This window comes from Talpa europaea, assembly GCF_964194135.1.
Source record: "Talpa europaea genome assembly, chromosome: 16".
Lineage (NCBI taxonomy): Eukaryota > Metazoa > Chordata > Mammalia > Eulipotyphla > Talpidae > Talpa > Talpa europaea.
In genome coordinates, this window is record NC_140084.1 from 8,386,309 (window position 1) to 8,404,202 (window position 17,894).

At 41.9% G+C, this 17,894-nt stretch overlaps 1 protein-coding gene across 1 annotated transcript in view; it reads left to right on the top strand.

Moving 5' to 3' along the window:
* WWP2 (WW domain containing E3 ubiquitin protein ligase 2) overlaps positions 1-17,894 on the top strand; it is a gene marked incomplete at its 3' end in the record, with an annotated part of 120,720 nt that overhangs the window by 39,880 nt on the left and 62,946 nt on the right. The window contains exon 5 of the mRNA XM_084257197.1: positions 250-346. Coding sequence (XP_084113323.1) covers positions 250-346 — 97 coding nt within the window. The remainder of the gene's footprint in view (positions 1-249; positions 347-17,894) is intronic.

The window sequence follows — 17,894 nt, forward strand, 5'->3', positions numbered from 1 at the left end:
GATGTTCCTGAAGGATTTGGAGAAAAATCTGTTTCCCAGGTTCAAGCCCCACTGGTCTGTGACTGGATCAGATGTCACCTGACTGCCCCCGTTCCTTCTCATACTGGCGGCTGCAGCTTGCTAGACTGTTGGTATTCCAGGGGGTGGTAATTCTAGTACACAGTGAGCTCTGTCCCTGTAGCCACATCTGAGACAAGGGCTGAGTCTCTCAACATCTCTGTCTTCTCTTGTGATGGATCCCCTTTCTAGGATCACAGCCGCCTTCGAGAGAATCCACCGGGACAGCTGTCGCCCCGGAGAACCGGCACCAGCCCCCCAGCACAAACTGCTTTGGTGGCAGATCCCGGTAAGAACCCACCCTCTCTCCCCTCCTCCCCTTTGCCTTGGGGATGAGGAGGAGCTGGGAAGGTGCTTAGAACTATTTGAAAAAATGTTGGGAAATGGCAGGGAACAGTATGTTATAGCTGCTGGAAATTTCCAGAGAGTTTATAACTGACTCAGTATGTCAAGGAGGCCCACAGGGGAGCATAAAAACTCATGATTCTTGGAAGGTCAGAGGTTCCTTAGGCTCCTTGTTGAAGATTGGCTAAGTTGGTTATTTGGATAGGAGGAACTGTTGAGCAGAGCTGGACTACTTTTTTATACATCAGGTGCAGGGGCTGGGTTATCCTGCCAGAATACACATAGGAATGCTTCGAGCTGTGGTGCTTTGTGTGTGGAATTTTCTGTCTGTGCATTTCTGTTTTTTTTTGGGTGGGGTAGGAGGAGTGGTCCATGGTTCCCTCTGGCATGTTGGCCAAGACCTTCTGCACCTAGAGTCAGCGTTATATTATTCTTGTTACATGTATTCACAAATACCGTCATTTTACTCACTGAGGTGCCCATCTTACCCCTTTGTTAATGGTGCAAGCTCACATCTATGGCAACTGAATTCCCAGATAGGAAAATTGCTTTAAGTTTATTAGAGAAAAGGGGGAGGTAGTGGGACCCATTTATTTTATTAAAAATTTTTTTCTCGTTAAATTGATTTATTTTCTTACATTGTCATTAATTTTTGGACAGTATTTGAATTTTCCCCTCAAGCGTAGTTCCCATAGTTTTCTCACCACTATAGCACCCAGTACTCGTTGATTGTTTATTACAATGTACAAAAACTCCAGACATTTTAAGGAAATGTTGAGGAAAAGAATCATATGCATGTGGTTTGTAAACATTTATTTTAATCTGTGGAGAGTAGGTGAATAGCTGGTAAAAATCTTCCCAAACAAATCTCAGGGAGTAGGGAAGTAATGCTTTGAAAAGCAGAATATGATTTCAGCCAACACCCACAAGCATCTTGAAAGACCCCTCCAGGGCAGCCAGTGACTCTCTGAATTGGGGTGTTTTAAGGGCATGCGAGCTTTTGGGTGCCCAGAAGGATTAAATGAGGCTGGACGCTTGGATCTCTTAAGCCCAGGTTCGTTTCCCTCCTTGTTCTCTTTCCCCCATCGCTCTGCAAAGGTGTCATCTCATACCCTGAAGGGCAGTTGCACTTTTCTGTGCCTGACTAGGTGAGTGTCCCAGGGTAACATCTGTCAGTATAATTGGCAAATCTGTGTCAACAGAGAAATGATAGCACCCAGAACTAGAGGAAAAACCAGAATCTCCTCAGTGGCGAGTAGCTGGGGAGAGGAACACATGAGCATTTCACTCTTGAGATTGATGCCTTTTTCACTGTGGGCCTGGTGTCTGCCATCTTGGTCTTCTAGCTTATTTGGAAAGTGTGTGTCAGGTACAGCTGCTGTCCCTGAAGGCAGAGTTCAGTCTTGAACAAGTTTGGGCTTAAATTGTAGATATATTTATTGCTCTCTAGTTGATAGACCTTGAAACTCATATATCCCGATAGTCCTCCTTTATGATTGTTTGTGTTGAAGGTTGTTGACTGTTAAAACAGCAGCCTGACTTCCACAGACGCTCAGATGCAGTCTTGGCTGTAACTTGTGTGGACATTCAGTGCTACTTCACTGTTGGTGGGCAAAGTGACTGCCATGTAATTTCAGCCGCCTGGGAGTCCTCGGTCTGCCTCGCTCCTGCAGCCATTTCCACACGTGGGTTTGGCCATCTAAATATTTCTTCTGTGTTCACATGGAACTTGCTGCCGTTCAGCAGGAAGCACTTTTGAAAGTATCACCCAAAGGCAGTGTCTTCTGCATCCTAAGAACCCCGTCCCCCCTGGCTTTCACAAAGGTCCATGTGCAATTCTGGTGTTTGCAGTCTGGAAATCAGAAAATACAGATTGAGTCCTGGCCTGTCATTTACTTATTCAGTGATACTGGACAAGTCACTGAACCTCATGGCACCTCATTTTTCAGGTGGACATCCCCACTCACATATTAGGATGGGCAGGAACAATCACCTGTTTCGCAGGGTTAATGTGGAAATTAGCTGAGATAAACTATGTCAACCTGAGGGCCTTGCGTGCTGGGAATGCTCAATGAAGGTGGCAAGGTAGGAGTGGTGGGGATTTCTTTGTACCTGGAGACTGACTGTTGTGCCCCGTACCCCACCCACAAACCTGAGCAGTGGGGTGTTACTAATACATTCTCATATTCTCATCAGAGGTCATACTAAGGAGGGTGATTGATGAATCCAACCATCAGAGGACAGACAGAATAATGGGCTTCTGCCTATTGCCTCCCAGACTAAATATTTAGCTTTTGCTGTCTGAATGGTCAGTTTTTCTTGGACTTAGGTGCTATTCCCCAAGATTCAGGGTGCTCTGACATGCCTATGAAAGTGAAGATTACAATGTCAGAGCAGCCTTTTCTTCTTCTTTCCCCTGTTTTATCAAAGCCATAGAACTGAAAGAGGTTTATCTTACAGGTTCCTCTACCCAACTTCATCCAGTGGAGCCACCCTTTGCTTGCTAAGCAAGATCTCGAAGCTCCCTCTCTCAGTGGGATCTTACCTGCTTCTTAAGAATAATCAGCGAGGGCCTCCCTGGTGGTGCAGGGGTTAAAGCCTCAGCACTATCAAGCTATCTCATGATAGCCGCTGTGGCGAGTTCGGCATGAGTTCGATCCCCAACCAGGTAACTAACCCATATAGTGCAGCAGACCTCTCCTGTCTCGCCCGCTGCTCCCCTCAGCAATGTATTTCAGTAGATCTGCCTGTTCTGCTCCCCACTGTGTCTGGTGAATCCTCTCCCCCCCCACACACCCCAGTTCTTATATGCATAAATAAATAAAAATAAATCTTTTCTTTTAAAAAGTATAATCAGGCGAAACTTCTCTGGTTTTTTAACCACCTGGTCTGCTGCATAGAAGGCAACATGAAATCACTATCCACAATCCATGACATGTATTTGCAGACAGACAATGTTAGTATGCAGTCAGTGGGTCTGGCTGAGTAAGGAAAGCATTGGTGTCAATGCTTTGTGGTATAGGCCAATAGTGAAATTCTGTCCCATAGTAAGAGTGGGTGAAAGATAGTTGCATCAGTACTGTGGAATCTCAGAAATATAATGTGGAACAAGAGAAGCAGGTCACAGAAACAAAACCAACGTATAATATGATGTATAGAAAGTTTAAAAAATGTAAAATTAAACCATATATTTTTATAGATACCTGCATAGGTGGTAAAACTATAAAAAGTAGGAGGGGATAATTAACCCTGCATTCAGGAGAAGGGTCATCCATCACCGGGGGGCTAGAGATGAGATAATGAGGAAGTTGCAGGAGGAAAGCATTTAGTTACTGGGAGTGTTCTTTCTTAGTCTGGATTGTGGGTCCCCAAGTGTTTATCTTCTTCTTCTTTAATAGGTATTTAATATATTCTGTGTACATGGCATAGTCACAATAAAAAAGTGAAAACCAGAGTCATCTAAGAAAACTGAACAGTAATGCTATGAGGTTGGAGAAATTATCGTCTGCTATTGAGATTGACCGATTTTGGAGCTTTGGCTTTCTCCAGGTGGGCTAATGACTGCTGCTTTCTCTCCTGCCCATTTATCTGTTTAGCAGTGTAGCAGGTGATTCTAAACTGATGTGCCATTTTCCCCTCATAGGCCACGTCCTTGTCACTTAGAATTCTCAGGCACCAGAATTTAGTTAGAGTTGGGGGCATCGGTTCCAGAGGAAAATTGGTGACTGCCAGGTAACATGTGAGAGCAGCTCGTCTTGGTGGCTTCACTGCTGCTGTTTGGTGTTTGATTGGCAGGGGGATGATGACAGGGCATACGTGGCATCCTGTCTGTTATGTGCCATCCTGCCCTGTGCCCTCAGGGTTCCTTATATCAGTGTAGTAGTGGAGAATGCCTGCTGTATTCTGAAGCCCCCAGTAGAGAGCATGCTAGTTGGCACAAGGAATGCCTGCCACACCCTTTAATAATCTTGCACTGTTTATTTTATTTTTTGGGGAATGAGGACTGGCTTTGGGACCCGGGCCTAAGTCAACCTGGGTTTTGAAGATCTGGTGTGTGCCCAGTATTGTGCACAAACTGCCTGGGGCTGGCCAGAAGCACGGCCCCCGCTTTCCAGTGAGTTCACAGTTTTGATGATACACAAAGTGCATGTGGAACAGGCACATGAAACTTTGAGTGCTATAGAAGCTCTGAGAAGAGAAATTACTGTGTGGAAAGGGGCAGGCTGGGGAGGGAAGGGCAGGGCTTCACAGAGACATTTTTGTCCATGTCCAATGCAGGACTGGGGTAGATGGAGGGAGAAGGATTCTGCAGAGAGGATCCTCACTGGTATGGGCAGCTCTCTTCAGCACCACTGTTAGGTGAGAAGCTGTTGCCAAATCCCATCTGAAGAGTGGAGTGCTAGGGGGTATGAGTGGCTTTGCAGCTTGCTGACTCTTTCTCACCTGTGATTTGTTTTCTCTCCCCAGCTATTATATGAAATCAGAGAGTTAAGGTGGATTCAGCTAATGGAGGAAACCTATAGGCCTGTCCATAAGTGCTGCTGTTCCTCCAAGCATAGATTTGAGTTTCTCTGACTTGAATAGCTGGCCTCTTGGTGTAGAACTCCTGTAGACTCCTCCATGGTCATGCAGGGAGATGGTACCAAAAATTGGAAGAATGCATTGAGTTTGCTTTTAGGTTTATCAAGTGTTTCATTAATAGGTCTAAAAACTATGAAAGGGATCTTGGTTAAGAAACCATATTTAGGTTCTTAAACAATTTTCCTTTATTAGGGAGGTATGTAGATAAGTTCTTTTGCTTAATAGTGTACATTGAATATGCATAAATATGTGTGTATGAGCATGTGTGTTTGTGTAGAATACCATAGAAGTGTGTGTGTGTGTGTGTGTGTGTGTGCGCGCGCGTGCGCGCACAGGTTTCATGTGAAGTGTTTACCTGTGTCCTGCTCTCATCAGCTGTCAGTATCAGCCAGTGATGGTTAGAATCTGTTTTTTAACAGGCTCCCTCAATTGCGTCTCAAAACCTTTGAAGATAGGGTTTTCATTCTCCCTCCCTAATTTGTTCTCTTTTTGTGTTGCTTTGAAAAAAACATAGCAGATTTATTGACGCCCCTGCCTTGGCATTAATCACCTCAAAATTTAAAAGAATTATCATCTTAGTGACTTATAAAGCCCCAAGGTCTCTGGTGAGCTCTAAATAGCTCATCAGCTGTGTCTGCAGACAGCCTGTCCCAGAAAGGAAAGGAAAATAAACTCACCCTGGCGTGAGTCTTCTGGGAACACTGCTGGAAACACTCCAGGGAGTCCTGGGTGGGGGGGTTCTGGGGAGTTTGGGAAACAAAACTAATGGGGAAAGAGGGAAAAAGGGCCGGGAACCAAGCCTTTGGGCCTCAGGCCATCCTCTCAGTCATTGTTGGCCACTGCCACTCTCCCTGAACCGAGACTACGACAAAAGGCTACTTGAGTTGGAACTGTAATTATTTGGAGATGTCACCCTGTCAGCATGAAACTTCATCAAGCACCTGTACAGTTTCCATTCCGGCCTTCCACCCAATAACTGTTTACTTAAAACCTAGTCATAGCCTCATTACAGTTGCAGGGGAAAGGAGAGGAGGAAGAAGTGTCATTCATTTATGCATTCACTGCTGCAACGACACAGTCCCTACACGCAAGGAGCTTGCAGGGCTCTCTTGCCAGCAGCTGGCTTATGGGGTATAGGATTGAGACTGTGGACAAGAATCCCACTCCATTCCCAAAGCCATTGGGAAGTGATCACGGAGATTAATTTCACATTCATTTATATTTTAATTTATTAGTTACACGTGAATTATTATTAATGCATAGTATACTATAATGCATTAATTTATCATATTTTATAGGTATTTATTGGGCATTTCTCCTGTGTGAGCCTAGGAGGTGTAGTGTGTGCCAGAAAACTGGCTAAGAACTTTTCACAAACAAGAATGAAATAAGGCCAATATCCGAACAATATTCGTTCCACAAACATAATGTCAGCTCTGAGCTGGAGGGCAGTGATAAAAAAAGATGAAAAGTCATGGTTCCTGACATTAAGGTCCTTCTAAGTGACATATATGCAGGTGACATTTAGGGTTTAGTGGGCTGTGCCCCATAGTGGTGAAGGTTGAAGATAATGGAAAGTCACCTAAATGCACTCGGGGGGAGCGGGGGCTTGGGGAGACCTCACAGGTTTGAGCTATACTCTGAAGGGGTTTGCAGACAGTGGAGCGGTGGTTGAGGGTTATTCCCCCATGAGAGCGTTATCTGGGAGAGGTTGACAGAATAAGAGAATATGACATACTTGAGGAAATAATGTTGATATTTAAGATATTAGGGATGATAGTGGCAGCAGTCTGTGGATGTCAAGCCAAATTCAGGGTGCCACCTGCCTTTTCAATTGTGTGTTCAGAGCAGTGTTTTGTTCACAACAAAATTGACTAGAAGGTACAGAGAATTGCCACATACCTCTTGCACCCACATACACACAGCCTCCCCTACTGTCAACACAGAGTTGTACCTTTGTTATAATTGATGAAACTGCATGGTCTCATCTTTTTTTTTTTTTTAAAGATTTATTTATTTATGCATATAAGAGCTGGGGTACAGGCCAGAGATGCGGTGGTGAGAGGATTCACCAGAGATAGAATGGGGAACAGAACAGGCAGATCCACTGAAATACACTGCTGAGGGGGCAGCGGGCGAGTCAGGAGAGGTCTGCTGTGCCATGTGGGTAGCTCCCTGGCTGGCAGGGCATTGAACTCGTGCTGCAGAGGCTCCGGATAGCTTCGCATTGCGGCGCTTAACCCCTTGCGCCACCAAGGAGGCCCCCGGTCTCATCTTTAACCCCCACAGTACATAGTTTATCTTAGGGTTCACTCTTGGTGGTGTACACCCTGTGGGTTTTGACAAATGTGTAGTGCAATGTAGACTAATTTCTACTATAATAGTGAAATGTAGACTAATTTCACTGCCCTAAAAATTCCCTGTGCTCTGCCTATTCCTCCCTTTCTCCTCCTTAACTCCTGGTAACCACTGATCTTTTTAATGTCTTCATAGTTTTGCTTTTTCCAGAATAGCATATAATTGGGATCATAAAGTGTGTAGCTCAGGTTGGCTGCTTTCCCTTGGTAATATGCATTTAGGTTTCCTCTGTGTCTTTGCATGGCTCAGTAACTTAGTGCTGACTGTATTCCATTGTTGGGATATACCACAATTTATCCATTCACCTACTAAAGGACATCTGGGTTCCTCCCAGGTTTTTTGACAATTATGAATAAAGTTGTTGTAAACATCCTTGTGTAGGTTTTTGTGAGGATTTAAATTTTCAACTCCCTAGGGTAGATATCGGTGCATATGATTGCTGGGTCGTGTGGTAATAGTATGTTTAGTTTTGTAAGAAACTGCCAATCTGTCTTGTAAAGTGGGTGTATCGATTTGCTTTCCCACCAGCAGTGAATGGGAGTTCCTGCTGTTGCAAATTCTCACTAGCCTTGTTCCAGTGTTGTCATGTTCCAGATTTTGCTTATTCTAGTAGGTGTGCAACAGTATCAGGTTGTTTTCATTTGCCTTTTCCTACTGAAAAAATAATATGGAGCTTCTTTAAATATGTTTACTTGACATCTGTATCTCTTCTTTGGTCAGGTGTTTATTCAGGCCTTTTTGCCCCTTCATCAGATTGGTCCTTATTGTTGAGCTTTGAGTTATCTATATATTTTAGATAACAGTTCTGTATCAGATGTATCTTTTGCAAATGTGTTCTCCCAGCCTGTGACTTGTCTTCTTACTCTCTTTACCACCTTTATTTATTTTTTAAGAATAAAATCATATTTGGGCCTCCCTAGGGGTTGGGTCTCAGTGCTATCACCACCGTGGCCTGGGGGTTCAATACCAGGTCAGGGAGCTACCCACACATGGCACCGCAGACCTCTCCTGTCTTGCCCGCTGCTCCCTTTAGCAGTGTATTTCAGTAAATCTGCCTGTTCTGAATCCTCTAACTGCCCTCATCTCTGGCTTACACCCAGGTTCTTCTACACAAAAAGGAATTAAAAAAAATCATATTTGATTACAGCTATACCCATTTTATATATCATTGATGGTTATTTTCATGTTACAATGGCAGAGTTAAATAATTGCAACAGAAAGCAAGTGATCTGCAAAGCCTGACATATCTACTCCCTGATCCTTTATAGAAAGACTGTTGATTCCTGCTGTAGGGGATGACAAGAAGGTGAGGCTAGTTCACAAAGAATCTTTTATGCACTGAGGACTTTAGATCTTATTCTTTGGAGGCAGGGAATCATTGGATTTTGAGCAAGGGCATGATGTGATATAGCTGTGGTGAATTATTTAGGAAAATATCTGATGGGTACATTTGAAATGGTGTAAGTTAGGGTTTATTGCTGGAAAGAGAAACTACTCTAGGTATTTTGAACAGAAAGGGATTGAATATAGGGAATTAGGTGTTTATGAAAGTCATTGGATGAGCAGGAGGAATAAAAATGAGCCCCTCCCCATCCTTGGTGTCAAGGTCAGGACCCTGCACCTTCAATCCAGATCTCAGGAAGCTGCTGCCACCCCTCTAACTGCCTTGACTTGAAGCTGGTGTTTAGGCAATGAGGTGTAGAGTCTGCTGGAACCCCTGGCTGTCATCACCTCACAAGCAGAGTGGTCTCTGCTTTCCGAATATCCTCCAAGAGCTTCTCATTGGTATAACCTAAATCACTTTTAGAATCTAGCTGCAAGGGGAGTCTGAGCATCTTCTAACCCCTGCAGTGTGAGTCAGGAGAAGGGAAGCATGTGGAATAGAAGAGAATGGTGATGTGTGGCAGTAGAGATTGAGACTAGAGTCAGGGATCAGTAACAGGACTGTTGAGATAGGAGGTGATGATTAGTTGTGGACAGTATTGGGATGGAGAGGAGACAGGTTGCTGCCTAGACCCTGTGATCATTGAGCAGGGCTAGGTGAGTAACTGAGACAGGGCAGAGGATGAGGAGGGTTGTAATGTCACTCATAGACATAAGTGCGTAAACCATAATCCCATAATGGTTGGGATTGGTGTTTAGCAGCCTCTGTGGAACAGTGGTACTGGATGACCCCAGGGGAGTCATTCCTCTGAAAGTGAATCTAGAGGAGGAAGAATAAAAACCAAACTTCAGAGAGAGCGCGCAAAGTATTCATTTCATCTTTTGAACACTGGGGCCGCTATAAGGGGCCACCACAGTTGCAGGCAGAGGGGTGATATGTCTACTGTAACCAAGTCTGTAGCTGGATTCTAGGACTACTCAGTCCTAGAAAATTGGGTTGGAAGGGAAAGAATTTAGAGAGAAGCCAATAAAAAGACTATGAGTCTTGGAGAAATGACTTTTCAGTCTTGGGAGCCTGGGCAGCTGGGGTATGTGGTGATGGAAGACCGGAGCAGAACGGACTGTAAATGCTTTGGACAGATGTGGATGGCGGGGAAAGGGCTTACCGAAGCCATGGTGTTTGTGACTGTGGTTTGGCACGATGAGGTTGTACTCCTTTTGGAGTCTTTTGGCACTTGGTGGCTGCTTTTGAAAGTGCCATGGTCTAGGGAGGTGGAGATTGGCGTTTGGTTGCGTGACAGTCGTTACGCTTACGTGACAGTCGTTACGTTTCTCAGTAGTTCAAATCGGATGAGTCTTTTCAAATGCTGAAACAATTCTATATTTGGGCTTTTCATTCTGGATTCAATAAAAGTCATAGAACTAAAATACAGATTTTGTATGGCCTTATGCTTCATATGTCACAGGGTTTCCTAAACTTATCTTGTATCCTTCAATTATGAACATACAGGGCAGATACTGTTCTCAATATTCTTGGTGCCTCCCAACCACATTTCTGTTTATGTATCAGTTCACTTCATTCTGGCAGACATCTTTCTCTCTCTACCAAAATTATCTCCACAAAGGGCTGCCTGCCTAACTTCACGTTTAACCTGGTGGACTAGTCCTTTCTGGAGATGTTCTGTGCCTTGGCTTCTATAATAATGTGGGCTCCTAGATCTTACCTCTTTTTTTCTGTTTTTATTCAGCTTTATCAGCTTTATTATTTAAAAAATCAATTTGATCCATGTAAAAATACACATGAATGTATTACTTAAGAGCAGGATGCAGTAAATAATGCAGTCAAGAGAGATGTTATTAAGGTATCCTTGAAGCAAAGATTCAGAGCCATGAGGATGTCTAGGAAAGAACATTTGGGCAGAGGAGCAGCTTTTGCTGTTCTTTACAAAGGAATTAAGATGGGAGTATGCCTTTGGAGTTGAAGGGTTTTAGGGACCCCCCTTTATAGGAGTGGAGGAGGTGACGGGAAGACATGAAGAGATGATGAGGTAATTGGTGGACCAGATCATATCTATGAACTTCTCTATATATTTCAAGGTCTTTTTGCAGGTTCCCTAGTACAAATTTGAAATATGTGTAGAGGGTGAGTTGAACTTTTTCTCCTTATCTCATGATCTCCTTTTTTTTTTTTTTAAGTGCTCTTTCTCTTAAGAAATGTATTTAGTTTGAGCAATAAAAAGGAGCAGCCCGCATCCGTATGGGTGACTCTGAAAAGCTCTGTGCTAAGAGCAGTAAGGCAGACATGAAAAGTTACAGTCTCCATGATTCCTTTTTTTGTTTGTTTATTTTTTAAAGGACAGGTTTATTAGGAAAGGGAGAAAGAAAAAGAGAGACACTTCCATAGTCCCATGTGGGCAAGAGACCTGCCTCTGTGGTTGCTTCTCTATAACTTCCTGGGACTGGAGGGGAGGAATTGTCTGCAAAGGGGAACCAAGAGATGTCTGAGGGCCGTGGAAGTGTTCTGCCTCTTGATTGCGGCGGCAGTGGGTGGTGGTGACATGATCATGTGTTTGTTAACCTTCATGAAATTCTGTCCTTAAAAAGGGTGAATTCTAATATATGTAAATAATACTTGAAAAAACATTTGGAAGATTTGATAGGTTTGTTATTGGCGTAGGTACTCCCACTTCCTTTTAACCTTTTTTGGTCCTTATAATTTAAGGTACCCTTGCTCATAACCACATTTATCTGGATTTTAAAAATACCATTATGTCAGTGTTGACCTTAAAAATGTCACGGTTAGTCCACTAGTGATTCTTGGGATTCTTGTTATCTTTGGAATTGTTTTCGCCCTCCTGCCTTTTAATTTCTATTCATCCTGCCTTCTGTTTCCCATCTTGAAACTTACTCTTCACTGCAAGCCCCGTTTGACCTGCCTTTTTTCTCTGTCTTTATGAGTTGCGGGTGTCTTTGGCTTGCAGACTATGTGATGACGGAGTGTGAAATTCTGCATGTAGATGGTGTGAAGGGAACAAGAATTTTTTCCCTGGTTCTCTGTCTGAAGAGTTTGTTTGGATTCACCCAGTGTTTAATAACATGTCTGTGCTGCTTTGTGTACTTACAAATGGCCTTTGAAAGTCACTTACTGACAAAATGACAAAAAGCTTTGAAGATGAACTTTGTGAAAACCTCAAGTAGGATATGGTGCAAGTAATTGTTACTTTGTGGAAAAGGGGAGATTAGGACTAAGCTGGCTTTGTTCATTTTCTTTAAAGCTTTACCTTTAGAGACCATAAAAAGGCTTCATTTTAAACCAAATCATAAAATTTTGCTTCACACTTAGAAAGGAATGATGAATTAGGGACTCCTGAGTTGGTACTTTTTCCTCTTGCATCTCCTTTTTTCTGGGAGTAGGGGTACAGTGGTGCTGGGTTCCCAGCCAAACACCATGTCTGAGGCATCTGTACTGTATTCATCTTTGTGTCCCTAGCAGGGCCTAGAATAGTGCTTTGCTGCACATAGCAGCAGCTCAGTAAATATTTGTTGAGTTGAAAGAATCTTGTGTTCCTACTCTTCGTTTGCCAGGACTTTGGGGTGGGTCTTGCTACTGGTTTACATTCCTTGGCTCCCCGACTCCTAAAGAAGGGATGGTTTCAGGGGCACTGGGTGTGGGGGGAGACTCTTTATCAGGACCGGCTTGTGCTTTGCAAGGCTTAGCCTACCACCCAAGAACGTGGTGGGGTCCCGCTGCTCAGTCTCTCCTGTTTCATCTGATTTCTCTTCATGATTGTTCTGTATTGAACTCTTTTCATGGACTAGTCTTTTCAAATCCTTGCAGCTTTTAAGGTTAACAGTGGAATCAGAGAGGGGTCAACACATAAATATGTCTGGTTTAGAAGAAGAATATATCAAGTCCATGTATCTGAACCCTACCAGAAAAGAATATTACTTACCTCTAAGCACTGTACTATCTAATATTTAGTTGTCCAGAGTCCCAGGTGATTGTCGAATCTTAGACAAGTGTATCTCATAAAGAGCATCCCACTGAACTGCTGTGCCTTTGAGGTGAACACCAATTATTTAGAGCAATGCAATGCTTGCATATGCTCCTCCAACTAGAATGAGGTGGGGTGATCAGCAAGGAACTGGGCCGAGACTATTGCTTGAAGTTAGTATTTTTTCTTGTGGAGGTTGATGTTTATTTGCATTGAGGAGATGCATTGCTTTTCTATTGCTACATGACAAATCACCACAAACTTCAGGCTTAAGACAACCCTATTTATTAGGTCACAGTTCTGTAGGTTAGAAGTACAGTGCAGCATCTGCACGCAGGATGCAGACTCACAAAGGGTCTCACAAAGGCCAAAAGTGAGGTGCTGGCAGGGAGGACTCCATGCTTTTCTGGGAACTGTGATGAAGAATTTGCTTCAAGGCTCACTGAGGTCATTGACTGAATTCAGTTGCTTGAGGTTGTTGAACTGAGCTACCATTTCCCTGCTGGCTACCAGGGCCTCTCTCAGCTTCCTAAGGCTATGGACATCTGTTCTAATGCAGCCTCCTCCATCTACAAGCAGGCAAGGGTGTGTCAAATCTCCTGCCTGCTTCAAATCTCTCACATCTTCTCTTCTACCCTCCACTTCTGACACCTGCCTGAGAAAATGAATACTTTTAGGTGATTACATAATTGGATCAGGCCAGCTTGGGCAAGCTCCCTTTTTTGAGGTCAACTTCTATAATACAGCAGTGTTGGTGTCTCCTCAGACACTGGTCTTTGGTGTTAGGGTGTGATATCTTTGGGAGGAGGGGTCATTTTAGAAATTCTGCCTACCACAGAAGGAATCTCTCTTAATTGCCATGTTTAATCACCTCCCCACCAGCCATGAAATAAAATTTGGTTGGATTTGGTGTTTATCTTGCAATTTCAGCATATGTGTGTGGGCACAAAATGAGGCTAATGAAATGATTTTTATTTCTAGATCCTGATATTAGGAAATGTTTTCCCAGTTAGTGCTAGTCTTTCTGGAATACAGTAGCTTGATACTTCTGTGTCCTACAGGACATCCTTTGTCATGGATTCCATTCTTTAAAGAGGTGGAAGAAAATGGAGAGGTGATGAATAACCAGACTGCCAAGAAAATAGGAAATATTTGAGATTCCAGGCCCATGAGTCCTTTTGAGTGTGATAACTTGCTTTTATTCACTCAGAATATATATTTTTTTATGCCTGCTAAGGGGCCATGCACATGCTAGCTCCTGGTTATACAAAGCTCCCTGCTCTCATGGACCTTCTTGGAGAGAGACATTAAACAAACACACAAATATATAATCACAAACAAAAGTACCATCATGGAATGATTAATATGCTGTACAAGAGAGTGTGTGGGGATTTACTGTAGCTGGCTATAAGAGGCACATTTAGACCTAGATCTGAATTAGGAGCCAGCTGGGTGAAGAGTCCAGAGAAGAGTGTGTCAGGCGAGTAGATCGGCACAGGCTCTGAATTTTCCTCAGAGGTTAGAGGGCCATTTTTTTTTTAAATTTAATTTAATTAATTATTATTTTTTAATAATAAATTTTATTTTTATATTCCCCATACAATTGCAACCCCCCTTTCTGATCCCAATCCCTCCCCTCCCGCCCCCCACCCCCCCAAAAGTATCTCTGTTTCATAGTTTTTTGTTGATTCTGATTTTCACTTTCTTATAGTTATTCATTTTCCTGGTCCCTTATTTAAGTTTTCTAGATTCCTGCTATGAGTGAGACCATCCGGTATTTTTCTTTTTCTTTTTGGCTTATTTCGCTGAGCATGATCCCTTCCAGCGCCATCCATGTTGCTGCAAATTGCATGTGCTTATCTTTTTTGAATGCTGAGTAATATTCCATAGTGTATATGTACCACATCTTCTTGATCCAGTCATCTATTTTTGGGCATCTGGGTTGTTTCCAAAGCTTAGCTATTGTAAACAGTGCTGCTATAAACATAGGGGTGCAGGTGTTCTTTGGAATTGATGTTTCTGTGTCCTTTGGGTAGATACCTAGGAGTGGAATTGCTGGATCATATGGAAGCTCTATGTTTAGTAGGTCCAGAAATCTCCACACAGCTCTCCATAGTGGTTGGACCAGTTTGCACTCCCACCAACAGTGCAGAAGAGTTCCTTTTTCTCCACACCCTCGCCAACATTTGTTGTTGCTAGTTTTTTTAATATGTGCCATTCTCACTGGTGTAAGATGGTATCTCATGGTAGTTTTGATTTGCATTTCCCTGATGACAAGTGATGTTGAACATTTTTTCATATGCCTGTTGGCCATTTGCATTTCCTCTTCAGAGAAGTTTCTTTTTAGCTCTTCTGCCCTTTTTTTAACTGGATTATTTTCTTTGTTGTTGTTGAGTCTCATCAGCTCTTTGCAGATTTTTGTGATCAGTCCTTTATCATTAGTGTTGTGTGCAAAAATGTTCTCCCAGTTGGTGGGGTTTCTCTTTGTTTTTGTTATTGTCTCTTTTGCTGTGCAGAAGCTCTTTAATTTGATGTAGTCCCAGCTGTTTATCTTTGCCTTCACTATCACTGCTTTGGGTGATGTGTCTGTAAAGATGTCTTTGATGTGCAAATCACGTAGTGTTTCGCCTATATTTCCTTCTATATATTTTATGGTTTCAGGTCTTATGTCTAGTTCTTTAATCCATTTTGAGTTGATTTTTGTGTATGGTGTGAGGTAGTGGTCAAGCTTCATTCTTTTGCATGTAGTGACCCAGTTTTCCCAGCACCATTTATTGAACAAACTTTCTTTGCTCCAATGCATAGTCTTTGCTCCTTTGTCAAAGATTAGTTGACCATAAATCTGTGGGTTTATTTCTGGATTTTCTATTAGATTCCATTGGTCTGTATGTCTGTTCTTGTTCCAATACCATGCAGTTTTGATTATTATGGCTTTGTAGTATAGTTTGAAGTCTGGGAGTGTGATGCCTCCATTCCCTTCTTTTTTTTTCAGGAGAGCTTTGGCTATTCGGGGTTTTTTGTGATTCCATATGAATTTCATCAATAATTGTTCTATTTCTTTGAAGAATGACATTGAAATTTTGATTGGAATAGCATTGAATCTGTATATTGCTTTTGGTAGGATGGCCATTTTAATAATGTTTATTCTTCCAATCCATGAGCAGGGGATGTCTTTCCATTTCTTTGTGTCTTCTTCTATTTCTTTTAACAGTGTTTTATAGTTTTCTTTGTACAGGTCCTTTACCTCTTTTGTTAGATTTATTCCCAAATATTTGATTTTTTTTTGTTTCAATAATAAAAGGGATTTTTTTTTTGATTTCTTCTTCTTCAGATTTATTGTTTGTGTATAGGAAGGCTACTGACTTTTGCGTGTTGATTTTGTATCCTGCCACTTTACTGAACTGATTGATTAGTTGAATTAGTTTTTCTGTGGAGTTTTTGGGGTTCTCTACGTATATTATCATATCATCTGCAAATAGTGATAGTTTGACTTTTTTTCCTATTTGGATTCCTTGGATGTCTTTCTCTTGTCTTATTGCTCTGGCTAGGACTTCCAGTATTATATTGAAAAGCAGTGGTGAGAGTGGACATCCTTGTCTTGTTCCAGATCTTAATGGAATTGCTTTTAGCTTTTCACCATTGAGAATGATACTGGCTGTTGGCTTGTCATATATGGCCTTTATGATGTTGAGGTATGTTCCTTGTATCCCAAGAATTTCAAGGGCTTTTATCATGGATGGGTGTTGCACTTTGTCGAAAGCTTTCTCAGCATCTATTGATATTATCATATGGTTTTTATATTTCTTTTTGTTGATGTGTTGGATAACGTTGATTGATTTTCGGATGTTAAACCATCCTTGTGTCCCTGGAATGAATCCTACTTGGTCGTGGTGAATTATCTTATGGATACATTGTTGGACTCTGATAGCTAAAATTTTATTGAGGATTTTTTGCATCAGTGTTCATTAGGGAGATTGGCCTGTAGTTTTCCTTTTTTGTGTTGTCCTTGTTCGGTTTTGGTATTAGTGTAATGTTGGCTTCATAGAACGTGTTTGGTATTGTCCCTTCCTTCTCAATTTTTTGGAAGAGTTTGTGAAGGATAGGCACTAATTCGTCTCTGAATGTTTGGTAGAATTCATTTGTAAATCCATCAGGTCCTGGGCTTTTGTTTTTGGGGAGGTTTTTGATTACCATTTCAGTTTCGCTAATTGTAATTGGTCTGTTTAGGTGTTCTATTTCTTCTTTATCTAGCTTTGGGTGATTGTAGAGTTGTAGGAATTTGTCCATCTCCTCTAGATTTTTGAACTTGTTTCCATATAACTGTTCATAGTTGTTACTGATTATTCTTTTGATTTCTGCTGTGTCCGTTGTGATTTCTTCTCTTTCATTTGTGATCCTGTTTATTTGTGCTTTCTCCCTTTTTTCCTTTGTGAGCCTGGCTAGGGGTTTGTCTATTTTATTGATTTTTTCAAAGAACCAGCTCTTGGTTTCATTGATCTTTTGGATTGTATTTTTAGTTTCAATTTCATTTATTTCTGTTTTGGTTTTTATTATTTCTTTTCTTCTACTGGTTTTGGGTTTTTTTTGTTGTTCTTTTTCTAGATCTTTGAGCTTCGAGATCAGGTTGTTTCTTTGAGTTCTTTCTTCTTTCTTGATGTGAGCTTCTATTGCTATATATTTTCCTCTTATTACTGCTTTTGCTGCATCCCATACATTTAGGATATTGGTGTCCTCCTTGTCATTCAATTCAAAGAATTTTTTAATTTCTTCTTTGATCTCCTCATTAGTCCAATGGTCTTCCAGTAGTGTGGTTTTTAATCTCCATGAGGTAGGAAAGTTCCTTGCCTTCTTTTATGGTTTATTTCTAGTTTGATGCCTTCATGGTCAGAAAAGATGGTTGGTATGATTTCAATCTTGGTGTATCTGTTGATGTTTGTCTTGTGCCCCAGTATGTGATCAATCCTGGAGAATGATCCGTGTGCACTTGAGAAAAATGTGTACTCCATTTTTGGGGGGTTTAGTGTTCTATAGATGTCTGTTAAGCCCAAATGCTCTAGGTCCTTATTTAGAGCTTTAGTTTCTTTACTTATTTTTTGTCTTGTTGATCTATCCATTGTTGATAGTGGTGTGTTGAAGTCTCCCACTACGTATGTGTTTTCTCTGATGTCTGTTTTC